Genomic DNA, 27,278 nt, shown 5'->3' with positions numbered 1-27,278 from the left:
GCACCCCCACATTTACTACAGCATTGTTTACAATAGCCAAGACATGGAAAAAATGTTCAGTGTCTGTTGATAGATAAATGGATAAAGAAAGTGTGATATATACATACATAATGGAATACTGAGACATAAAAAGGAAGGAAATCCTGGCATTTGCAACAACAGGAAGGGCATGATGCTAAATGAAATAAGAGAGAGAAAAACAAATACCCTATAATCTCATTTATATGTGGAATCTAAAAAAAAAGCTTGTATTTATAAGTACAGAGAACAGATTGGTGGTTGCCAGAAGCAGGGGTTGGAGGCAGGCAAAATGGGTGAAGGTAGTGAAAAGGTACAAATTTCCTGTTATAAGTCCTGGGAATTTAATGTACAGCACAGTGACTACAGTTAACACTATATTACATATTTGAATGTTGCTAAGAAAGTATATCTTAAAAGCTCTCATCATAATAAAAAAGACTATGTGTGGTGATGGATATTAACTAAACTTATTGTGATAATCATTTTGCCATATACACACATATCAAATCATTATGTTGTACACCTAAAACTAATATGTTATATGTCAATTATATCTCAATAAAAAATACATACACAGTTTTTAGGTAATCTTTTTGGCTTTTATTTTATTTCATTGAATTAGAGGTCCAAGCAAACTAAACTATGATGAGTGTATGTAGATTAACTGCTAAAAATATTTCCAGGATTTTAAGAAAACCACCTGACTACTTCAAATTACTTCTTTATTTATTTAGCCAAAAGAAATAACTTACTTTCTTCTTAATTAAACCATAATGTTGGGAATTGTTTTGTAATAATCTCTGAATCCATAAATAAAATTCTTGATAGTTACTAAAGAGTTAAATAAAGTGGCTGCCAAAAGGCTGGGAGCTACCAGCAATTCACGCAGCTGTCACCAGCAGTGCCCCGAGGCCTGGGTCATGGCTGGAGAACCAAGCCTTACCTTTCCCACCCTTCCCTGGGAATACATCACCGAGAGCAGCATCTACAGGTCAGTCTCCTGGTGTACAACAAATGCTCCCTTGCTACAAATGAGACTTAGCAACTTTCCAATATAGGTTGGCAAGTAAAAACAAGAGGCAGAAAATTCAGTCTAGACACAAAGGTCTTGTCCACCTCGAACCCTTTAAGAAGTTTCTTTCTCTAATTCCCAGCTATTGCCTATCCTCATCCTTGTATTTGGCATTCGAATTTATATTTCTGGTAGATAATCTCTTAAACATTTGAAGATAAGCTATTAAATATGTGGCAACAGCATACATTTTTAAGAGGGCATACATCTCATAAATCAGTAAGAAAGTCTGAAGTATATCTGATGTAACCACAAATTGAGAACCTACTGCATGCATGGTTCATTGTAAGCCAGTAAATGCTGATAAGGCTACATCAGTTGTCTTTGGCTACAGTCTCTTCTGAATGATTGGGTATCTGTTCTGATTAGTTATTGTCCCTGTCATACCATTGATAAATATTTTGTATATCACCCTTATGTGTGTGCAGCCTGAAAGAGCACTTACCTTCATTTTCCCACTGTATTTTGGGTCAGAAAGGGTTTCAAAGGCTGCATCTTTGCTTTTCTGCACAAAATCTGGAAACTTGGAAAATACCTGATCACATATCCTTTTGATAAGTGTTTCCTTAGGAGGAAAAGACAGAAAAAGGAAATTTCAACGTAACACATTTATACCTATATAAATTGAGACTGTTTATGGAAAAATTCTATTTAGAAGGAATATATACTTTGAAGATATTATCTTCTCTAAGTCAGACTAATAATTCAGAAAATCTTAAAGTGATAATGTTAATCATATATGGCTTTGATGAGTTCTGAGATAATGATAGGACTAATAATTTTATCATTATTCTTTTATAATCTCTAAAGCAAGGAATCAAATACTTCCCAAAGAGCAAACAGTACTATCAAAGAATAATATTAAATGCTTATAAGATTTTAAAATTATATTTGAACAGCTTGAAGACTATAACACAAAAAGAAAATATAAAATCATTATATTAAAAAGCCTTAAAATAATAAATAAATAAATAAGCCTTAAAGAAGATTTTTTTAAATTTACGTTGTGCTCTAGAATAAGATACAATTGAAATGTTCAAAGTAAATGATTGCGTTTATGTCTAAACTTTGAAACTGCTGATTTTTGCCAATTTGGGAAATAGTTCTAATATTTAACATACAGATTACTGTAAGTGAATTTTAATCCAGTAGGTTGGATAAATGGAGTTAGATACATTATTAAAAGAATAAGACCGACTCATCAAATATCTTACTTAGTAATTATATCAAAACATGTTAGGAAAACAAATATAGCAACATTACCAGAGGCATAAAAAAGAGTTATTATTTTAACTTAGGCTTCAATTTTCCCTTAAAAAACTTAAGAGCATATACTTCTTTGACACCCAAAATAAAAAATGAGCAAGTCAGTTTCCTCTTAAATTGCATACAAAAATAACTTAAAGATACTTGGCTACGACATTTTATAGCAAATATAAAATCTTTATACCAAACAGCATCACAAAGAAATGTAAAAAGCCAGCTCAAACCTGGTGTTTGGAGGAGCTAGCAGACTGCAGGAGTGCAACATGGTTAGCTACCTTCTGAAGGACTGCAAGATAACTGAAATACAAGGTTTTCACTGTTTCACCATGTGAATTGGTCTATAACCAGAAAAAGAGAAAATAAAAACAAGCAAGGCTATGTAACTACTGACTTCATAAACTATATCACTTACACTAATGTTTATCATCTGGTTACCCCTGGCACAATACATTCTGAGAAAATTATGGTGAACTGTTACGTAAAATATCCATGAATCACTTAATGTGAAATCATACTTTTGGTGATGTTTTTAAGAAAAGAGGGGAGAAAGTCCTCATTCCAGAAAGTATCTACCCTCATGATCCACAGTGATAGAGAATGCTGCCATACAAGGTTCCTGGTAATAAAAAATGGCACGGGGGCAGGGTTATACTTCACTGTCCCTTCACTGTCCTCTTGTTTATATTCCAAGGCATCCGAGGAAACTGTGCTATTCTGAAAAAGTGACGCAGTTAAAAACAACAAAATAAATGAGAGATGGAATAAATCTCAATCTAGATCAATATTTATTCGGGGTCCCTCTATGTACATGAATATTTGACAGATAACTTGATAATAAAATAGAGAGGTAAAAAAAAAAAGGGCAGGAAATACAGATAGAAGGTTAAAAAAATACAAACTAATATTTGTTTCTAAATAAAAATAAAATACTCTATTATACCAATGTACAATTTTGAATAATTAACACTCTATCAGAATAGTATTTTAAGCCTGCTATCAAAGACTAAGTTTACTATTAAGGGATAAAGAGAAACTTCTGAAAATAAGATGAAGTCCCAAGATGAAGTAGGCTACTTCCCAACAAAAGTTGAAAGGGAGGATATCAAATTGAAGCTACTAGTTTCTGAGAGCTACTGAAAAACCAGTTTATTGAAAAGATATTTGAATATTATATTTTGCTATGATTACTATTTGATATTGTAAAATACTTTTGGAAAACTATTCCTTTTTATGAACTTATGGCGTCTAAAGTTAAAGAACTGAGGAAAAGTTATTTTATCTGCTCCTTACCTCCAACATTAGAACAGAGAACTATGTAATCAAAAGGAAGATGTGGAGATACCACCCAGAAATGCTTGCCTTATAACAACAATTTCTCCTTTTCCGGCCACTGCTGCAGCTACAAGGCTCAGAAGACTGAAGTATCAAAGTCACATCTTTTGTTTCTAATACCGTTTGATAGACAGCTTTCTGAAAATCTGTCAGAGAACAATACACCATCTGCCAAGATGAAACACAAGGCAATTATTGGTACTTTTTTATAGCAGTAGTAATCATAACACACATCAGATTTTGAAGTCTGTAAGAGTGAAAACCGCTTATAAACTATTTTTCTTTTAGATATATTATTATGACAATTTCTCCCACCCTACTCTAAACTATATAAATAACTTTCTTTTCAAATAAATCTCATAGAGTTTGTTTTTCAATTGAAAGGAATCAAATATGAAAAAAACAAGTGTTTTCCTTATATATTTCTAAATATATTCTGGGTCTTTTCAGGCTTTCATACTACTAGCCCATCATGCAAATAAATGACTACGGTTTAGGTCAAATAAAAAACTAGATAGGGAGGGGTGCCTGGGTGGCTCAGTCGGTTAAACGTCTGCCTTCAGCTCAGGTCATGATCAGGTCCTGGGGTCCTGGGAGCCTCACATCGGGCTCCCTGCTCAGCCGGAAGTCTGCTTTCCCTCTCCCTTTGCCCCTCTCCCCTGCTTGTGCTCTCTCTCTCTCTCAAATGAATAAATAAAATCTGTAAAAAAGAAAAAAACTGGATAAGGAGAAAAGGGAAAACTTTGGAACAACAGTATGAATAGTACTTACTGAATTCCCTGAAAACTTAGAAAAAAATTTAAAACTTTATTATTCTTATTTGTATTATAATTTGTATTTGATATCCTACTATAAATTCCTAAGATTAGTAAAGGTAAGAATTAAGAAAATACACATAAAAGCAACTACAAGTTTCTATTTTATGCCCAAATTAAAAAAAAAATTTGATAAAATCATGCCACTAATAGGTTATGCAGGATATAATTTACCTTATATTTCTAGTAGCACTGGAAGTTGGTAAAAGTCTTCTAGATGTAGTGGTATATAACCAGGGTCATAAAAACCCATAATAAGATTTTGAAAAATGTGAATAAAAAGGAAAATCCATCTATTTATAAATATTTATATATCACTACAACAGAATATTATAAAAAAATGACAAATTCTGTTGATTGTTTCTTTTGGTATACAGAAGCTTTTAAGTTTGATGTAGTCTCACTTTTTTTTTTTTAAAGTTATTTATTTGAGAGAGAGAGAGTGCGGGGGTGGGGGGGTGGTGAGGTGCAGAGGGAGAGTGAGAAAGAGTGTTAAACAGACTCCACACTGAGCACTGAGCCTGACGCAGGGCTTGATCTCACGACCCTGAGATCACGACCTGAGCTGAAACCAAGAGTCAGACGCTTAACCAACTGCACCATGCAGGCGCCCCATAGTCTCACTTCTTTATTTTTGCTTTTGTTGCTTATACTTTTGATGTCATATTCAAAAAATCATCACCAAGACCAGCGTCAAGGAGCTCTTTCCCTGTTTTCTTCTAGGAGTTTTAAAAGATTATGTTTTGTGTTTTAATCTTTAATCTATTTCCAGTTAATTCTTGTGAGAGGTATAAGACAGGAGTCCTACTGCATTCTTTTGCATTTGAATATCCAATTTTCCCACCACCACTTATTGAAAAGAGTATATTCCTTTCTTACTCCCTGAGTATTCTTGGCTCCCTTGACTGTATATGCGTGGGTTTGTTTCTGGGTTCTCTATTCTACTCTACTGATTTACGTATCTGTTTTTATGCCAGTACCATACTGTTTTGATTACTATAGCCTTGTAACACAGTGTGAAATCAGGAAATGTGATGCCTGCCAACTTTGCTGTTCTTTCTCAAGATTGCATTGGCTATTTCGGGATCTACTGTGGTTCCATACAAATTTTAGGAATGTTTGTTCTATTCCTGTAAAAATATGCCATAGGAATTTTGATAGGGATTGCACTGAATCTATACATGGCTTTGGGTAGTATGGATATTTTAACAATATTAATTCTTCCAATCCATGAACATGGGTATCCCTTCCATTTTTTTGTGTCTTCTTCAATTTCTTTCATCAGTTTCTTATAGTTTTCAGCATATAGGTCTTTCACCTCCTTGGTTAAATTTATTCCTAAGTACCTTAAAACATGTAGTAACATTTACTAAACACTCCTCACATGCCACACACTTCAGAGCAACCATATAAGGCAGACACTGCTATCATCACTCCTATTTAACAGATAAAGAGACCAAGGTTTGGGAGACTTAGCAAATTGTTCAAGGTCACAAAACTCCTAAGTAGGGGAGCCAGGATTCAAGCCTATATTATTTCATTTCAGAGCCCAAGCTCTAAACACTCTGTGCACAATTCTCTCTTCATATATTTATGGTTATTGCTCCTACTGGACAATTAAATAATATACATAAAATTGCACAAAATATTTTAAAAAGTGGGGGTTCATTAAGTATTCCAATTAAACAATACTATTTGCTTTAGAGCAAAAAGTCAATTTCCCCAACTTGTTGTCAGTTTATTTTCCTTTCAAATCTATTTTTTTAAAGTAATAATCAACAGGATATCCTAAGTTTAGAGAGTATTTGATAGTATTGCCCATATATGGGACATTAATTAAGCTTAGTTCATAGTAATTTATAGAACCTTTATTCCATTACCTGAGTTAGAAGAACCACAAGATTAAAAACCAGAAAAGAGGACCACTACATTCTTAAACAATTGACAGAATTTAATTATAACTTTCCTAAAATTCTTCAAATTAAGTTAGTTGTATAACTACAGATAGCATTCTAAAAGAAACAAACCTATGAAACAAAGCTTTTATACTGTAGTCCTATAGCTGTTATTAAGGTCTCAAAGAATACACTGGGCTATAGATAGTAGGCAAAATATATGAAGGGCAAAATATGAACAGAAAACAAATTAGGGAGAGAGTTCTTTCTTCATTGAGAAAGAATTATACCAAAAGCGTTCTTATAAAATAAGAGAAATGAATTTAATGTATACTAACAATAAATCTGTTAGCTGACCTGTTAGATTGGGCTCAATTAATGCTTTCTGAATTTGCATATAATACTTTTTTTCCACACTGAGTAAACGGCAAAAAACTATATTCATAAAATACCACAGGAGATAGATTTCCTCTTAAGAAGAATTTTTTTTCAGAAAAAATAAAACATGAGAAATTAATAAATAAATGATGAGAAATTAATAATTTAAACAAATGCAGTTCTTACCCGGTCTTCCTTCTTAGGCAACTGATCCTTGATTAGAGTCTTGGTACGCCTGAGAAACCATCCAGACATCTTCTTTGCAAGCTTTTGCATGGCCTTTCGGCCAGTGGCTAGTTCTCTTTTTGTTGCTGTGTGTCTCTGACCATGTTCCACTGGGTCAGAAAACTGCTTCTTGAAGTGGATCCTACTACCTAAAAGTCCTGGCACAGCCCTTTATAAAAAATTAAAATAATTGTTTATAAAACAATTAAAAAAATGACAACTTTATTAAATTATCTAAAAAGAAACACATTGACTTCTTTCGCTTCTAAGAAATATACTAAGTCACTTGTTCATGAATGATAACAATAAAATGAAAGAAAAGAGAATGTTTTTTCTTTATGACATTTCAATAAATAACTATAAGATGACAGAACTGGTGAATAAGTTCAGATATTTACTGCAAGGGCCAAGAGTAATATATAAAGATAGGTATTCATGGGACTCTACTCTGTATATTGTGTTTGAGACAAACACATCCATAAATAGACATAATTTTTTTTTAGAAACTATTAATTAGCAAACAAGGTAACATTAAATTAAAGAAATATTAAAAATTTTCCAAAACGGAAAAATTATTTTCACTCACCAGTCCATAACACACCACAGTTCTTTCATGTTGTTCTGAAGAATGGTTCCAGTGAGGCCAATGCGGACATTACATTTCAAAGCTTTCATAACTTCTGTTATTCTAGCCTTTGGATTCTTGATTCTATGAGCTTCATCCACAATGACACCTGACCATTCCAAACTACAAAGTGAGAAAAAAAAGGGGGGTGGGTAAATGTTGAGAAAACTTCTCTTTCTTACTCTGTATAATTTTTAGAGAGCAGCTTTCTCTACCAAAGTTTTAGAGTTTTTTCCCTATTTACTCTTTGATGATTCCATAGGATTCTCAGTTAGTTAAATGGTCCTGGGTTTGGACAACCCATAAAAATAAAATATGTAGGGAGACAAAAGGATAGATTCTGTTTAATGATGGTGGAATTAAAAATTCATTTAAATATCACTAAAATGACAGAAAAGGATTTTTAAAAAGAATAAACTAGTGAAATATAAAAGCAAAACTTGTAATGTCAAGTCTGAATGAAAAATGTCAATATAACTTATTAGCTCTCTCTGCTAAAAAGGTTTAGAATCAATTGTTAACCCAGTAGCAATGAGCACCAGTAGTAATCAGACCACTAAAACAAAAACAAAACAAAACAGAGCCCCATGGAGAAATGATTGATTTCAGACATGCAGCAGGGGAAATAGTGAAGAGCCAGAAAACACAGATGTATCCATAGACGAATGAGGGCATGTCCAAAGGACACAAAAGCCAAACTAACTGGAAAATTTGAGCATCATTAAGAATAATGATTATAACTGAATATAAAACACTGAATAAATAAAAACCCCAAAATTCTATGAAAAAAATTAATTTAGATCCTTACCTCACGCCATAAACAAAAATAAACTAAAAACAGATCATAAACCTAAATATAAGAGCCAAAACTATAAAACTTATAAAACATAGGAAAAAATCTTGTGATTCTGGGTTAGGCATAAATTTCTTAGATATGACACCAATAAAAAATTTTTGATAAGTTGGACTTTATTAAAAGTTAAAAACTTCTGCTCTTCCAAAGAAACCATAGGAAAATGAAAGACATGCTACAGACTGGGAAAAAAACATTTGCAAATCATAATCTGGTAAAGAGCTTATACACAGAATATATAAAGACTTACTGCAACTCAACACAAGCTAAAACAATCCAATTTAAAAGATGAGTAAAGTATTTTAATAGACATTTAACCAAAGAAGATATACAAAGGATAAATAAGTACATAAAAGATACTGCTACAAACCCATCTGAATGGCTATAATCAAAAAAAGATTGACAATATCAAGTGTTGACAAGGATATGGGGAACCGAATCCTCATACACCATTTTGGGGAAAGTGTAGTTACTTTTTTGTGTGTGTGCAGCTACTTTTCTAAAACAATTTGGCAGTTTCTTAAAAAATTAAATTTCTCCTAACACCCAGCAATTCCATTCCTAAGTATCTGTCCAAAAAAAAAAATTTACATCCACACAAAGACTCGTACATAAATATTCACAGCAGCATTATTCATGACAGCCAAAAACTGGAAACAATCCAAATGCCCATGCATGATGAATGGATAAACAAAATGAGGTATATACATATAATAGTATGTTAAGCAATAAAAAGCAACAAACTATTGAAACATGCTACAACATGATGGACCTCAAAATCAAACACAAAAGACTACACAGTGAATGATTCCATTTACATCAAATTTCCAGAAAAGGCAAATCTATAGAGGCTGAAAGTAGACAGCACTCCTTGAAACTGGAGATGGGACCACTGATTGACTCAAAGCAAAAAAACTTTTTGAGGTGATAGAAATGTTTTAAAACTGGATTGTGGTGATAATCACAACTTCATAAATTTTACTAAAAATCATTCTCTACTTAGAATGGGTATATTCAATGGTATGTCAAATCCACTTCATTAATCCATTAATCCATAGTGACACTCAGAAAAGGGGAAGATGGGAGGAAAACTTTGCTATCATTGTAGATGACCATTACACCAACATCTTAGTCTGAAAGTTGGCCGAAGAATCAAGCACTTGCCTTGCTTTTTTAGTTGATATTATAATTAATTCCTAATTAAAGGAGAATGCCAGTTAATAAGTGTAGAAGAAATGATAAATTCAGGAAAACATTATTTTGTAAAACCCAGTAAAATATCTGATTGAGCCAAGAATAATTTTTGTATGCTAATACCACTAAGCAAAAGGACTGAAGGATCAGAATATTCAAATAGTGGTAAAGTACCACCCCACAATTGTAAAGGGAGAAACATAACTTTATAATCTCTGATGACCACTTCTTTAGCCTGTAGGACAAACTTGGCATCATTAATAGTGAAACAACCTGACATTAATATCTCCTGAAGTAATGTAATATGAAGCCCACAGCCTCACTTATGAAGTATTTTTATCAAAAATATTTAACCTGAATCTCAACCTTAGACCAAAATCAGCTTATAGAAATACAGATGTAAAGGAATACACAATTCCTTGAGAAAGTAAATAGACAAGTCTAATATTTGAGACATCCTAAAAGACAACTGGCCTGATCCCCTCAAAATATCATATAATAAAAAAGTAAGTTGGGGGAATGTCCCAGATTAGAAGAGAATAAATACACTTAATCAACAAATCCATCATTTGAACATTTATTGGATCCTGCTTTGCAAATACTGGATATTAACAATATTTTGAAGGTAAGTAAGGAAATTTTAATTGCTGTTAATTTTCTTAAGTGTGACAATGATAATGTGTATGAGAAAAAATATAATTAGTTTTAGGAAATCTATGCTAAATATTTTGGGATTATACTGTCATGTTATTTACCGTTTACTGAAATGACTTAATACCACCACTGTACATAGACATAGACACACATATAGTAACATATTTTGCCAACATTTGAATACACACACACAAACACACACACACACACAGAACTGGTGAGTATAGGTGGTAAGTATATAGATGTTCATATACTGTTACTTCAATATTTCTACAGGTTTGATAATTTTTTAATATAAAGTTGAAAAAGAACAAAAGAACCAAGAGAAAGGAAAAAATGACCACAAAATTGTAAAGGCTGGGAAAAAAATGAACAAGATGACTTACAAAAGCAGAGAAAGCAGAAGCCTATGCCAGTGGTGGTCTTCAAAAGCTAGGAATTGGTGGTACCAGATGCCTCTGGAAGTTGGAGTTATACAAATGTTCATGTCTAAGAAGCAACTGGATCTCCTAGCTAGTAGTTCCTACTCCATAAAATAGTCCAGCCAGGTCACCCTCAACTAAGCAAAAGAAGGACAAAATCTAAGACGAAATCAGCGGGTGTGCTGAAAACTAAAAAAATAAAAAATTTAAAAAATTAAAAATTGGGGGCGCCTGGGTGGCTCAGTCGTTAAGTGTCTGCCTTCGGCTCAGGTCATGATCCCAGGGTCCTGGGATCGAGCCCCGTATCGGGCTCCCTGCTCGGCGGAAGGCCTGCTTCTCCCTCTCCCTCTCCCCCTGCTTGTGTTCCCTCTCTCGCTGTGTCTCTCTCTGTCAAATAAATAAATAAAATCTTTAAAAAAAAAAAATTAAAAATTGCAGCATAAAAATTTTCTTTAGAGATATGGAGGTAAAAGTAGAAAGAGAAGTAAAAGAATTGAAAATGGCTGTGTCTGAAGAACAGGTAATAGAGGTGGCAGGAAGGAGTGAATTGCAGTTTTTCATATTTGGATCTCTAAATAATATGCATATATAACTGATAAAAATGAAGCAAAACATAAAAATAATAACAAAAAGAGATATAGCTCACATATAGTGTGTTTACTCTGGATTATCTATGATCAATGTTTAATTCTATCAGAGTGCTATTCTCACAAAAATTACTTAATATTTGAGCAAACTTGTTGAATCACTATGTTGTACACCTGAAACTAATATAACATGTTATGTCAACTATACCTCAATAAAAAAATAAAATACCAGATTGCAGCAACTCTAAAACAGAATTACTTAATATTTACTCAAATGAAATCTAAATTATTTTGAACATTTGTCAAAATAAAGCCATTTGAACAAATAACAGAAAGCTACATATAACAAACACTGTGACATTTAATTTTTCAATTTTACACAGAAATCTGGGACACATACCGACAAAATTCCACTTCAGAATTCTTATTTAATATTTGTAACAATCACAGAAAAAAACTACTTAACAAACATATATTCAGCAAGTATTATGTGCTAGAGGTGTAATAAGCACTGAAATACAGAAATTATCCTACACCAAACTCCTCACAGGGGCAGACAATTAAAAATTAAAATATGATTGATACTATGATGAACAAATATTGTACTATATTTATGTAAGTGCAGAACATCTTCTGGGGTCATATAATATATTAAATAAAAGCCCAAGTTCTGGAGTTAGTTGGTCAAAGTTTAAATTTCATGTCTACCAATGACTTAGCTGTTGTAGGCTTTGGTGAGTTACTTAACTTCTCCATACCTCAGATTACTCCTATCTTTCTGATAGCATCCATGAAACAGGAGCAGACTATCATTAGCTTCTAAGTGAGGTAAAATCAATCTTAGAGCTGACAAAAATGGAAATCCACCTTACTAATAATTATATTAAATGTAAATGGACTAACTACTCCAAATAAGAGGCAGGTTATCAGAATGGATAAAAAAGCAAGACCTATCATTAACCACAAAGGTTCACTTTAAATATAAAGAACCAATATACTCAAATAGAAAGAGAAAATGATAAACATGCAGTAAGTATAAGAAGACTGTATTGTCTATATTGATATCAGATAAAACTTTAAGATATAAAAAGGAACATTTTTTAAGATAAAAGGATTAATTCATAAGAAAAAAATACCAATCTTAAATGTGTGTGTACCCAATAAGAGCTTCAAAATATATGAGCTGAAAGCTGCACACACAGCAGATAGGTTACTTATAAAATGCAAATCTGACCATTTTTATCTTATTAGTAATCCACTGTAAACATTTCTAGGGCACTTTACTACCTTAAGAATAAAGACCTCTAATCCTCCAGACAGCTTTCAATATCTTTTATAATCTGTTCCTTGCTTACCACACAGTTGTTGTCTCCCAGCCACTTCCCTCTTACACATATGCTGCAGCCATGAGATACAGAATGCATCAGAACTGCTTTGATTTATTCAAAAGTGGGCCATGATGGTTGTGGGCTGAAGGCTTCTGCAAATGCTCTTTGCTCCCTCTTCCTGCATTACTCTTCTACTCTTCAACTCTTACTCATCCTTCAGTTCTTACTCAGCTCATAGGTCATCTTCTCTCTCTGGGAAGCTCCCTGACAACTCTCCTCACTTTGCAGCAGAATTAGGTCTCTTATGTGCTCCCACAACATCCCCTGTCACATATCATAACACTCACATGGCTTTATAGTTATGTCTCTAGATGCCCCATTAAAATCGTAAGACGCAGTCAGGCATAAGCCAGTTCATTTCTTTTGGGTACTTATAATCCTGGAACACTGATTCTCAATATGTATATGTACATGTACTTTTTGCCACTCAATATTCTCAACAGATTCCCACAATTAAAATCATTCATGAAAATTGCTCTTAGTCTAGAGGTGCCTGCCATATGTGTAAAATTTAGGATAGTATTACCCTTCTTTAACACACACTGTTTGGAGACGGAATAAAGGAAAAAGAATGGACTGTATAAAATCTGATGCAGGTTTTGTTTTCTTTTGTTTTGTTTTGAGAGGGCGAGAAAGAATCTTAAGGAGGCTCCACGCCCACACAGAGCATGACATGGGGCTCAATCCCACGACCCTGAGATCATGACCTGAGCCAAAATCAAGAGTGGGATGCTTAATTGACTGAATCACCCAGGCACCCCACAGGTTTTTCCTTTTTAGAAAATAAATTATTATAAACTATTTTAATAATTCTGAAATGAAATGAAATTATGCTAAGGAATATCTAGAACTTTTTAAAAAAATCACAATATAAAGGGATAAATACAGTGGGTGTAAACAGAATATTAATGCAATCATTCCCATTATTCCCATTACCTGTTAAGTTCCTCCAGACATAAACGTAGCGTTTCATAAGTTGTTAGAGCAATTTCACATTTCCTCTGCTTTACACGAATCAGTTCGTTGTCTTTTTTGTTACCGTGTAAAATAGTGACTCTGAAATATCCCCAGGTGTCCAATTCATCCCTCCAGTTGTAGAGGACAGAAAGAGGAGCAACTATTAAGAACATCTAAAAGAAGAAGAAAAACAAAATTATGATAAATTTTTTAAAAAATGAAAGAAGTGGATTCTGGAATATCAATAGTCCTTTTCTTTAATTTTTGACACTGCAATTAATAAGAATAAATACAACTTAGTGACTGGATATATCTGGATATAAAAGACTGTCGAAAAATATTTTGTTGTTTATCTTTTTATTAGGATAAAACAGATAACTAACTTTGTCCAAAGAAAGAACTGTTTTTATCGCCCCCCCCCGCCCCCGCAAAAAGGAGCCAAGAAGAGAGAAACAATACTCCAAAGCAGAGGAAAGAGTTTAATCAGGACCCAAATAATAACTTCAAGAGCCAAGTGGAGGGGCGCCTGGGTGGCTCAGATGGTTAAGCGTCTGCCTTCGGCTAAGGTCATGATCCCGGGGTCCTGGGATAGAGCTCCACATTGGGCTCCTGGCTCGGCGGGGAGCCTGCTTCTCCCTCTCCCTCTGCCTCTCTCCCTGCTCATGCTAAAAAAAAAAAAAAAAAAAAAAGAGTCAAGTGGATAATACAAATATGTAAAGCAGGCAGGTTTTTTTCTTGAAATATATGGTTTTCTGAAGCTCTTTTTCCTTTGTACTCCCCTAGTCCAATTCCTCTCTCCTTCTCTCAGATACTGTCAGTTGAAGACCTAGAAAATTTATTAAAAAATCAAAGCAATTAGAAGAAAACCCCTACCTCTTTTCTCATTAGATCAATAATCTACCTATATTTATTTTCATACATTCTGCTCTCCTACACATTACCATGGATGAACTAACCATGTTCTTATCTAAAGACAAACCCTAAACTTATATAGTGGCTGCCATCACTTCTTGTCAAACTAAAGTCAATGCTGGAGAAATTGCCCCGAATCTCCCCTATGTAACTATAACTTTCCCTTTTTAATGGACCATATCCATCCACAAGCTAGTAAGTCCTAATATTTCCCAGGGTTAAAAAACAAAGCAATACCCCAAATCCCTTCCTTAACCCTACATCTCTCTTTAGCTATCCCCCATCACTTTATTGCCTTTCTAGCAATGATACTCAGGAGTTATCAATACTTACTGCTTTTACTTACTTTCCTCCTGTTCTCTCTTGAATTCATATAAATGACTTCTGTCCTAACTCCTCCAACCAAAGCAGTCCTTATCACGATTAACAATATGTCTCTGTTTAGTCTTGAATGAATGTTGGGGTTCCACTGATCTTCCCTGTAAACTAACCCCAAATCCTGTTGTCATCACCCATTTTAATTTTGTAATGTTTTTATCTCTCACTGTTACCACTACCTCTAAGCTGTTATATTTATTTAATTTTTTTAAGACTTTATTTATTTATTTGACAGAGAGAGAGAGCGAGAGCAGTAACACAAGCAGGGGGAGTGGGAGAGGGAGAAGCAGGTTTCCCACTGAGCAGGGAGCCTGATGTGGGACTCGATCCCAGGACCCTGGGATCATGACCTGAGCCGAAGGCAGACACTTAACAACTGAGCCACCCAGGCGCCCCTAAGCTATTATATTTAGTAATGTTACAAGTTTCTTCCCTAAAGTTTTATATGTGTCCTACTTCATAAAGATGAACCAATTAAACATACTGAAAATTTTCAGTTTAGCAAAAAGTTAAATAACACAATACTAGTCTAAATCCTGCTCTCTCTTCTGTGAAATATTTCAGGTAGGCCATTCGTCAGCTGTAAGAAGTCAAATCTGACTCTTTTGGAAAGAGAAAGAAGAAAAAAAGAACAGACGATTAACCTACTCAATTGAGAGTTTCTTTTTCCACCCCATCATCAAACACACATAAATACTTTCTTGTCATACTTGATTCATCTCAAATACTTTTGCCTTTTGATTTGGAGTTTATCCTATGAATTCCATTATACCCCTACCTTCAAATACAAAATTTGGGATCCAAGTACTTAGTCCAAGTATAGTCTCATCCCCTCCCCCCATTTTCGTAGATTACAAGATGAAAATGATGGGTCCAAACTCCACTGCACACTTTGAGCAGTTTTCCACTTCAGGTATCATTAATCAAAGTTGGCAATGAATTTAAAGATTCCTAGAATCAGCCCTAAGATTCAGAAAGTTTTAAAATTAAGACATTTCTTATTATTGGTCTTTGAAATTGCAAAAGGTAAATAAAATGGTTCAATAACTTATTTTAATACTAAAAGATGTCAGAGAACTGAGTTATGCCATTTACAAGGTCCAGAGAAAGTATATAAGAAGAATGTAAAGTATTTACTACCATGCTGTGAATAATATTTCATTTAATAAGCCTTACTTAAGCAAAAGATGTCAAAACAATAAAATGGAAAGCAGTGTCCAGTTGCTAAATCACTGCACACAAAGCAACTATATTTGTTATTCTGAAGCTAAGAAACAATTTTATAAAACTCGATCTAAAATATAATACAAATAGGGCCGCCTGGGTGGCTCAGTCATTAAGCGTCTGCCTTCACCTCGGGTCATGATCCCAGCTCCTGGGATCGAGCCCCACATCAGGCTCCCTGCTTCGCGGGAAGCCTGCTTCTCCCTCTGCCACTCCCCCTGCTTGTGTTCCCTCTCTTGCTGTGTCTCTCTCTGTCAAATAAATAAATAAAACCTTTAAAAATAAATAAATAAAAAGATAAAATATAAACGGAATTAAAATTTGCTCACTTAAATACTACTAAAATCAACAAAGGTCACATTTAACCGATCAACTAGAGAATACTGAATTACTTTTAACTCTTTCAACAAATCTATCTCAATTATTGAAAGGCATGCCTTTAAAGTTTGATTCTTCATGCACTATGGCCTTAGAAAAATGATGTGATGTGGACTATGACAAAATACCCAAAGATGTTTTTCATGTGCATGATTTTTGTGGTAGAAATAGTTATAGTATTCACAATAATTACCGTACCATTATTGAGCACTTGCTGTGTGCCAAGGGCTGTGCAAAGTAGTTGACAAATATTAACTCAAGGACTTTACATAGAAATGCTATGAAGTAGAAATATTTAGTATTTCCTTTCTAGAGATGAGATGAAAAAACTAAGGTGTAGAGTTGTTAAATAACACATCCAAGGGGCGCCTGGGTAGCTCAGTCGTTAAGCGTCTGCCTTCGGCTCAGGTCATGGTCCCAGGGTCCTGGGATCGAGCCCCGCATCGGGCTCCCTGCTCCACGGGAAGCCTGCTTCTCCCTCTCCCCCTCCCCCTGCTTGTATCTCTTCTCTCGCTGTGTCTCTCTCTGTCAAATAAATAAATAAAATCTTAAAAAAAATAAATAAATAACACATCAAAGATCATACTGCTATTATGTGGCAAAATAGTATTTGAGCCCATGTCTGTCTAATTCCAAAACTTGTAACCACTATTATATATCATGTTGGTACTGTAATTCAGGAAGCCATGACTGTGAGACATACAGCTCTCATTTACCACTGTAACTCTAGACCTTTGTATAGCACTTAGAAAACAAAGGTGTTCAAGTGATAAACGAAATAATAAATGCAACCATGCATGTCAGTGCCAGGTTAGGATCAGCAATTCATATTCAGAGAACAGCAACAGACAAACAGGGCCAAAGCAAAGGTCTCACACAGGAGGATGTGAGATATTAAAGTGAAAAATAATATGTACCTTTATATAGAGAGAAGTTACAGACCATAAAATTGAAATTTTTGCTATATATTTCAAAGTTCTAAAAAATATTCCCTGTGATTACCTCTATAATGTTAATTCTTTCAAAAATGCCAAACCTAATTAATTTAAACACTATTATGTATAACTGGTAACTTTTCCTTTTGGAATAACTTTCCTTTTGGCTATTTAATATATGCAAATTTGAGTTTAAAATCCATTCTAGCCATGGATTTATGTAAATCCTTTTTTAGAAAAGCAGCATAAGAATTATACCAAAACTAGACGTTCTTCAAAAATAGAAAATTATAGACCAATATCACTTAAATTAATGGACAGCAAACCAAAAAATATCACATCTTTCAATTAAACAAGGAAAGTAAATAAGGGATAAAAATGGAAATGACAAGTAAAAGTATTTGTAGAAAATATAAGTAAAACAATAAAATGAACAGTAAATCAATTAATGTTTTTAACGATTTATTAGAGAGAGAGAGAGTGCATGCACACGTGCATGAATTGGAGGAGACGCAGAGGAGAGAATCTCAAGCAGACTACCCACTTGGGGCTCGATCTCATGACCCATGAGTTCATGACCTGAGCCAAAATCATGAGTCAGACACCTAACCAACTGAGCCAACCAGGCATCCCAAACAGTAAATCAATTACTAAGAACAGTAAAAAAATTAAGAAAGTGCCATTTATCAAATCTGTGTTGTACCTTAAATGATACATTAGGCCAGATGGACTTAACAGATATATACAGAATATTTGATCCCAAAGCAGCAGAATGAATATACATTCTTCTCAAGTGCATCTGTAACATTTTCTGGTATAGACCATATGTTAGGACACAAAACAAGTCTTAATAAATTTAAAAAGACTGAAATCTTATCAAGCATCTTTCAACCACAAACGTATGAAATTAGAAAACAATTACAAAAAGAAAACTCGAGAATTCACAAGTATGTAGAGGTTAATCAAATGCTACTCATGATAAAAACCCTCAACGAGGTAGAGTTAGAGGACATATACCTCAACATAACAAAGGCCATATATGAAAAACCTACAGCTAACATCAACCTCAAAAGGGAAAAACAGAGCTTTTCCTCTATGATGACGAAAAGCCAGGGATGTCCATTCTCAACAGTTATTTAACATAGTAATGGAAGTCTTAGCCACAGCAAACAGACAACAAAACAAATTAAAAGGCATCCAAATTGACAAGGAAAAAGTAAAACTTTCACTATTTGCAGATGACATGATACTACATATAAAAAACCTAAAAGATTCCACCAAAAAAACTGCTAAAACTGATAAACTAATTCAGTAAAGTCATAGGTTACAAAATCAACATAGGGAAATCTGTTGCATTTCTATATACCAATAATGAAGCAGCAGAAAGAGAAATTAAGGAATCAATCCCATTTACAATTGCACCAAAAGCAATAAGATACCTAGGAATAAACCTAACCAAAGAGATTAAGGACCTGTACTCTGAAAACTATAAAACACTGATGAAAGAAACTGAAGATGACACAAAGAAATGGAAAAGCATTCCATGCTCAAGGATCAGAAGGACAAATATTGTTAAAATGTCTATGCTACCCAAAGTAATCTACACATTTAACACAATCCCTATCAAAACACCAACTGAATGTTTGACAGAGCTACAACAAAATCCTAAAATCTGTATGGAATCACAAAAGACCCTGAATAGTCAAAGCAACCTTAAAAAAAGAAGAGCAAAGCTGGAGGCATCACAATTCCAGACTTCAAGTTATATTACAAAGTTGTAGTGATCAAAACAGTATGGTACTGGCACAAAAATAGACACACAGATCAATAAAACAGAGCAGAAAACCCAGAAACAAACCCACAACTATATGGTCAACTGATCTTCAACAAAGCAGGAAAGAACATCCAATGGGGAAAAAAACAGTTTCTTCAATAGTGTTCAGAAAACTGAGCAGCAGCATGCAAAAGGATGAAACTGTACTACTTTCTTAGACCATACACAAAAATAAATTCAAAATGGATTAAAGACCTAAATGTGAGACCTGAAACCTAATAATCCTAGAGGAGAACACAGACGGTAACCTCTTTGACATCGGCCTTAGCAACTTTTTTCTAGATATATCTCCAGAGGCAAGAGAAACAAAAAGCAAAAATAAACTATTGGGACTTCATCAAAATAAAAATCTTCTGCACAGTGAAGGAAACAATCAACAAAACTAAAAGGCAACTTATGGAATGGGAGAAGATATTTGCAAATGACATCTGATAAAGGGTTAGTATCCAAAATATATAAAGAACTTATAAAACTCAACACCCAAGAAACAAATAATCCAATTAAAAAGTGGGCAGAACACATGAATAGAAATTTTTCCAAAAAAGATATACAGATGGTCAACAAACACACAAAAAGACGCTCAATATCACTCAGCATCAGGGAAATACGAATCAAAACTACAATATTACCTCACACCTGTCAGAATGGTTAAAATCGGTAACACAAGAAACAACAGATGTTGGCGGGGATATGGAGAAAGGGAAATCCTCCTGCACTGTTGGTGGGAATGCAAACTGGTGAAGCCACTCTGGAAAACAGTATGGAGGTTCCTCAAAAAGTTAAAAATGGAACTACCTTATGATCCAGCAATTGCTTTACTAGGTATTTACCCAAAGAAAATAAAATACTAATTCAGTGGGATAGATGTACCCTGATATTTATAGCAGCGTTATCTACAATAGCCAAATTATGGAAACATACACACACACACACATATACAGACACACATGTACACACACACGTACACACACACACAATGGAGTATTACTCAGCCATAAAAAAGAATGAAACCTTGCCATTTGCAACAACATGGATGGAGCTAGAGAGTATTAAGCTAAGCAAAGTAAGTCAATCAGAGAAAGACAAATACCATATGATTTCACTCATATGTGGAATTTAAGAAACAAAACAAGCAAAGGGGAAAATAAAGAGAGAGGGAGGTAAACCAAGAAACATATTCTTTTAACTTTAGAGAACAAACGAATGGTTACCCAAGGGGAGGTGGATGGAGGATGGGTTAAATAGGTAATGGTGATTAAGGAGTGCACTTGCTGTGATAAGCACAGGGTACTGTATGGAAGTGTTGAATCACTATACTGTACACCTGAAATCAGCATTACACTGCATGTTAACTAAAAATAATTTAAATAAAAATTTAAAAAAATAAACAACATGCTACTGAACCACCAAAGGGTCAAAGAAGAAATAAAAAAAAACCTTGAGACAAAGAAAATAGAAATAAAACATGCCAAATATATAGGATGCAGAAAAGCAGTTCTGAGAGGGAATTTCACAGCGATCTATGCTCAAAGAACTAGGAAGAAGAACAAAGCCCAAAGTTAGTAGGAGAAATAAATAACAAAGATCGGAATGGAAACAAATAAAATAGAGACTAAAAAGACAAAAAAAAAAATCAGTAAAACTAGGAGCTGCTTCTTTGAAAATATAAAACTGATAAAACTTTAGCTAGACTCACCAAAAAAAAGAGGGAGGGCTCAAATAAATAAAATCAGAAATAAAAGAGATGTCACCAAATGATACCACATTCATACAAAGAATCACAAGGGAGTACTATGAACAATTATGTGCTAACAAATTGGAAAACCTAAAAGAAATGGATATTTTCTAAAAACTACAACCCTCCATGACTGAATCATAATGAAAAAGAGAATCTAAATAGACCAATTACTAGTAAGATGAATTACTACTGATTTTCCAATCAGTAATCAAAAACATCCCACAAACAGAAGTCCAGTACCAGGTGGTTCAGTGGCAAATTCTATTAAACATTCAAAGAAGAGTCAATACAAATCCTCCTCAAACTTTTCTAAAAAATAGGAGAGAATTCATTTTACAAGTCCATCATTACCCTGATACCAAAACCAGACAAGGACACTACAACAAAGGAAAATTAAAAGTCAATATCCTTGATGAACAAAGGTGCAAAAATCCTCAACAAAGTATCAGCAAAGTGAATTCAGAAATACATCAAAAGGATCATACACCATGATCAATGGGTTTTATTCCAAGGATGCAAGGATGGAATGTTAATGTTGTTCAACATCTGCAAATCAATCACATGATACACCATATTAACAAAATGAAGAATAAAGATCACATGATCATCTCAATAGATGACAAAATTCAACATCCATTTATATAATAGATAAAAACTCTCAACAAAGTAAGTATAGAGGAAAAGTACTTCAACATAATAAAGGCCATATAACAAGCCATAACTTAATATTACACTCAATGGTAAAAGATGAAAACTTTTCCTCTAAGATCAGGAACAAGACAAGGATGCTCACTCTCACCACTTTTATTCAACATAGTATTGGAAGTCCTAGGCAGACCAATAAGGAAAGAAAGAAAGAAGGAAGGAAGTAAGGCAGGCAGGCAGACAGGCAGGAAAGAAGGAAGGAAAGGGGGGAAGGAAGGAAGGAAATCCAAATTGGAAAGTAAGAAGAAAACTGTCAATGTTCCTATGACATGATATTGCATATAGAGAACACTAAAGACTCCACCAAAAAAACCGCAAAAAAAACAAAAACCAAACCAAACCAAACCAAACCAAACACTCTTAGAATAAACACATTCAGTACAGTTGCAGGAAACAAAATCAATATACAAAAATCTGTTGCTTTTCTATACACTAACAACAAACTATCAGAAACAGCAATGAAAAAAATAATCTCACTTATAACTACATCAAAACGAGTAAAATACCTAGAGATAAATTTAACCAAGGAGGTAAAAGACCTGGACACTGAAAACTACAAGCCATTGATAAACCACAGAAAGGGCGACTGGGTAGCTCAGTCAGTTGAGTGGCCAACTTGATTTTGGCTCATGTCATGACCTCAGGGTCCTGGGACTGAGCCTGGCATCAGACTCCATGCTCAGCAGATTAAATAAATAAATCTTTAAAAAAAGAAACTATAGAAGACACAAAAAAATGGAAAAATATTCCATGCTCTGGATTGGAAGAACAAATATTTTAAAATGTACACACTACCCAAAGCAATCTACAAATTCAATTCAATACCTATAACATTCCAATGACATTTTTCACAGAAATATAACAATCCTAAAATTTGTATAGAACCATAAAAGACCACAAATAGTCAAAGCGATCTTGAGAAAGAACAACAAAGCTGAATTATACTCCCTGATTTCAAACTGTTTTACAAAGCTATAGTAATCAAACAGTATGCTACTGCATAACAAGAGACACATAGATCACTGGAACAAAATACAAATAACCCAAACTTATATGGCCAATTAATTTATGACATAGGAGGCAAAAATATACAATAAGAAAGGACAGTCATGTCAATGAATGGTGTTGGGGAAACTATATAGCCACAGCAAAAGAATGAAACTACCATCTTGTAACACACACAAAACTCAAAATGGATTAAAGACTTGAATGTAAGACCTGAAACCATAAAGCTCCTAAAAGAATACATAGGAAGTAAGCTCCTTGATTATGGTCTTGGTGATGGTTTTTTTCTTTTTATTATGCTATGTTAATCACCATACATTACATCATTAGTTTTTGATGTAGCGTTCCATGATTCATTGTTTGCGTATAACACCCAGTGCTCCATGCAGAACGTGCCCTATTTAATACCCATCACCAGGCTAACCCATCCCCACAACCCCCTCCCCTCTAGAACCCTCAGTTTGTTTCTCAGAGTCCACAGTCTCTCATGGTTCATCCCCCCCTCCAATTTCCCCCTCTGCATTTTTCCCTTCCTAGTATCTTCTTTTTTTTTTTAACATATAATGTATTATTTGTTTCAGAGGTACAGGTCTGTGATTCAACAGTCTTACACAATTCACAGTGCTCACCATAGCACATACCCTCCCCAATGTCTATCACCCAGCCACCCCATGCCTCCCACCCCCCACGACTCCAGCAACACTCAGTTTGTTTCCTGAGATTAAGAATGCCTCATATCAGTGAGATCATATGATACACGTCTCTCTCTCTGATTGATTTATTTCGCTCAGCATAATACCCTCCAGTTCCATCCACATCGTTGCAAATGGCAAGATTTCATTCCTTTTGATGGCTGCATAATATTCCATTGTGTGTGTGTGTATATATATATATATATATATATATATATATATACCACCTCTTCTTTATCCATTCATCTGTTGATGGACATCTTGGCTCTTTCCACAGTTTGGCTACTGTGGACATGGCTGCTATAAACATTGGGGTGCACGTACCTCTTCAGATCACTACATTTGTATCTTTGGGGTAAATACCCAGTAGTGCATTGCTGGGTCTATAGGGTAGCTCTATTTTCAACTTTTTGAGGAACCTCCATACTGTTTTCCAGAGTGGCTGCACCAGTTTGCATTCCCACCAACAGTGTAGGAGGGTTCCCTTTTCTCCGCATCCCCGCCATTACCTGTCGTTTCCTGACTTGTTAATTTTAGCCATTCTGACTGGTGTGAGGTGGTATCTCATTGAGGTTTTGATTTGGATTTCCCTGATGCCGAGCAATGTTGAGCACTTTTTCATGTGTCTGTTGGCCATTTGGATGTCTTCTTTGGAAAAATGTCTGTTCATGTCTTCTGCCCATTTCTTGATTGGATTATATGTTCTTTGGGTGTTGAGTTTGAGAAGTTCTTTATAGATTTTGGATACTAGCTCTTTATCTGATATGTCATTTGCAAATATCTTCTCCCATTCTGTCGGTTGTCTTTTGGTTTTGTTGACTGTTTCTTTTGCTGTGTCTGATATGTCATTTGCAAATATCTTCTCCCATTCTGTTGGTTGTCTTTTGGTTTTGTTGACTGTTTCTTTTGCTGTGCAAAAGCTTTTTATCTTGATGAGGTCCCAATAGTTCATTTTTGGCCTTGCTTCCCTTGCCTTTGGTGATGTTTCTAGGAAGAAGTTGCTATGGCTGAGGTCGAAGAGGTTGCTGCCTGTGTTCTCCTTTAGGATTTTGATGGACTCCTGTCTCACATTTAGGTCTTTCAACCATTTGGAGTCTATTTGTGTGTGTGGTGTAAGGAAATGGTCCAGTTTCATTCTTCTGCATGTGGCTGTCCAATTCTCCCAACACCATTTGTTGAAGAGACTGTCTTTTTTCCGTTGGACATTCTTTCCTGCTTTGTCGAAGATTAGTTGACCATAGAGTTGAGGGTCCATTTCTGGGCTCTCTATTCTGTTCTGTTGATCTATGTGTCTGTTTTTGTACCAGTACCATACTGTCTTGATGATGACAACTTTGTAATAGAGCTTGAAGTCCAGAATTGTGATGCCACCAGCTTTGCTTTTCAGAACAATACCTTGATGAACATGGATGCAAAAATTCTCACCAAAATACTAGCCAATAGGATCCAACAATACATTAAAAGGATTATTCACCATGACCAAGTGGGATTTATTCCTGGGCTGCAAGGTTGGTTCAACATCCGCAAATCAATCAATGTGATACAATACATTAATAAAAGAAAGAACAAGAACCATATGATCCTCTCAATAGATGCAGAAAAAGCACTCGACAAAGTACAGCATCCTTTCTTGATCAAAACTCTTCAGAGTATAGGGATAGAGGGTACATACCTCAATATCATAAAAGCCATCTATGAAAAACCCACAGCGAATATCATTCTCAATGGGGAAATACTGAGAGCTTTCCCCCTAAGGTCAGGAACACGGCAGGGATGTCCACTATCACTACTGCTATTCAACATAGTACTAGAAGTCCTAGCCACAGCAATCAGACAACAAAAAGAAATAAAAGGCATCCGAATCAGCAAAGAAGAAGTCAAACTCTCACTCTTTGCAGATGATGTGATACTTTATGTGGAAAACCCAAAAGACTGCACCCCAAAACTGCTAGAACTCATACAGGAATTCAGTAAAGTAGCAGGATATAAAATCAATGCACAGAAATTAGTGGCATTCCTATACACCTACAACAAGACAGAAGAAAGAGAAATTAAGGAGTCGATCCCATTTACAATTGCACCCAAAACCATAAGATACCTAGGAATAAATCTAACCAAAGAGGCAAAGGATCTGTACTCAGAAAACTATAGAATACTCATGAAAGAAATTGAGGAAGACACAAAGAAATGGAAAAACGTTCCATGCTCATGGATTGGAAGAACAAATATTGTGAAGATGTCAATGCTACCTAGAGCAATCTACACATTCAATGCAATCCCTATCAAAATACCATCCACTTTTTTCAAAGAAATGAAACAAATAATCCTAAAATTTGTATAGAACCAGGAAAGACCCCGAAGAGCCAGAGGAATGGTGATGGGTTTTTTAATGTAACTCCAAGAGCAAAGGCAACGAAAACAAAAATTTGTTTATTTTGGATATTAACCTGTTATCAGATATATGATTTGCAAATATTTTCTCCTGTTTAGTTGGTTGTCTTTTCCTTTTGTTGACGATATCCTTTGCTGTGCAGAAGGGACTACATCAAACTAAAAAGCTTCTGATAAGTATTTAATATCCAAAATACTAAAGAACACATACAATTCAATAGCCAAAAAAAAAAAAAATCCAATTTAAAAATGGACAGAGAATCTGGATAGACGTTTTTCCAAAGAAGAAAAGGAGATGGCCAATACGCACATGAAAAATATCACTAATCATCAGGGAAATGCAAATCAAAACCACAATGAGATATCACCTCACATCCGTTAGACTGCCTATTTTCAAAATGACAAGAGATAACAAGTGTTAGCCACAATTTTAAGAAAAGGAAACCCTTATGCACTATTGGTAGGAATTTAAATTAGTGCAGCCACTATGAAAAGCAAAAAATTAAAAATAGAACTACCATATGATCCAGGACTTTCACTTCTGGGTATTTGAAGAAAACAAAAACACTAATTTGAAAATATTTATGTACCCCCATATTCACTGCAACATTATTTACAACAGCCAAGATATGGGAACAACTTAAGTGTCCACTGATGGATGATAAAGAAGATGTGATATATAGATATATAGATATATAGATATAACACATATATACACACACAGAATACTATTCAGCCATAAAAAAGAATGAAATCCTGCCATTTGTGATAACATGGATGGACCTTGAGGGTATTATGCTACGTGAAACAAGTCAGACCAAGAAAGAGAAATATCATTTGATTTCACTTATATGTGGAATCTACAAAATAAAACAAACCAAAAAAATCAAGCTCATATCTACAGAGAACAAATTAATGGTTGCTAGGGCATTAGTGTGGTATGTGACATGCATCCAGCTATAAAATAAATAATTCATGAAAATGTAATGGTGATTATAGTTAATACTGTATTGAATATTTTAAAGTTGCTAATACAGTAGATCTTAAAAGTCCTTACAGGAAAAAAAAATTTTTTTCTAACTATGTATGATGATAGATGTTAACTAGACTTATTTACTGTGGTGATTATTTTGCAATGTATACAAATAACAAATCATTATTTTGCATTCCTGAAACTAATATAATATGTCATTAATACTTCAAAAAAGGCCTGAAAAGGCATGTGGCTTAATATATGCAAAAACATGACCAGTTAGAACATAAAATTTAAAAAATTCCATTTGTAATAGCAACCAAAAAGAAAGAATACCTAGTTAAACTTAATGAACAAGAAACTAGGTCATATGAAGAAAGCTAGAAATTCTGAAGGGCAAGAAATAAGATTTAAGCAAATGATACAACT

General features: G+C 34.4%; 1 protein-coding gene and 1 long non-coding RNA gene across 4 annotated transcripts in view; one reads left to right on the top strand and one right to left on the bottom strand.

Moving 5' to 3' along the window:
- The window catches only part of LOC118023341, a 134,479-nt gene that overhangs the window by 77,250 nt on the left and 29,951 nt on the right, over positions 1–27,278 (top strand). The window lies entirely within an intron of this gene.
- The window catches only part of ERCC6L2 (ERCC excision repair 6 like 2), a 129,085-nt gene that overhangs the window by 71,888 nt on the left and 29,919 nt on the right, over positions 1–27,278 (bottom strand). For both annotated transcript variants that reach the window (XM_035024456.1, XM_035024457.1), the window contains exons 4-9: positions 13,664–13,857; positions 7,591–7,752; positions 6,966–7,173; positions 3,719–3,859; positions 2,584–2,697; positions 1,539–1,658 (exon numbers count right to left, since the gene is read on the bottom strand). In XM_035024456.1, the coding sequence (XP_034880347.1) occupies positions 1,539–1,658; positions 2,584–2,697; positions 3,719–3,859; positions 6,966–7,173; positions 7,591–7,752; positions 13,664–13,857 (939 nt within the window). The remainder of the gene's footprint in view (positions 1–1,538; positions 1,659–2,583; positions 2,698–3,718; positions 3,860–6,965; positions 7,174–7,590; positions 7,753–13,663; positions 13,858–27,278) is intronic.

Source organism: Mirounga leonina, unplaced genomic scaffold, assembly GCF_011800145.1.
Source record: "Mirounga leonina isolate KUSES-001 unplaced genomic scaffold, KU_Mleo_1.0 Mir_179, whole genome shotgun sequence".
NCBI lineage: Eukaryota > Metazoa > Chordata > Mammalia > Carnivora > Phocidae > Mirounga > Mirounga leonina.
Note: the sequence above shows the minus strand (reverse complement) of the source record. Positions and strands in the feature narration are given on the sequence as shown.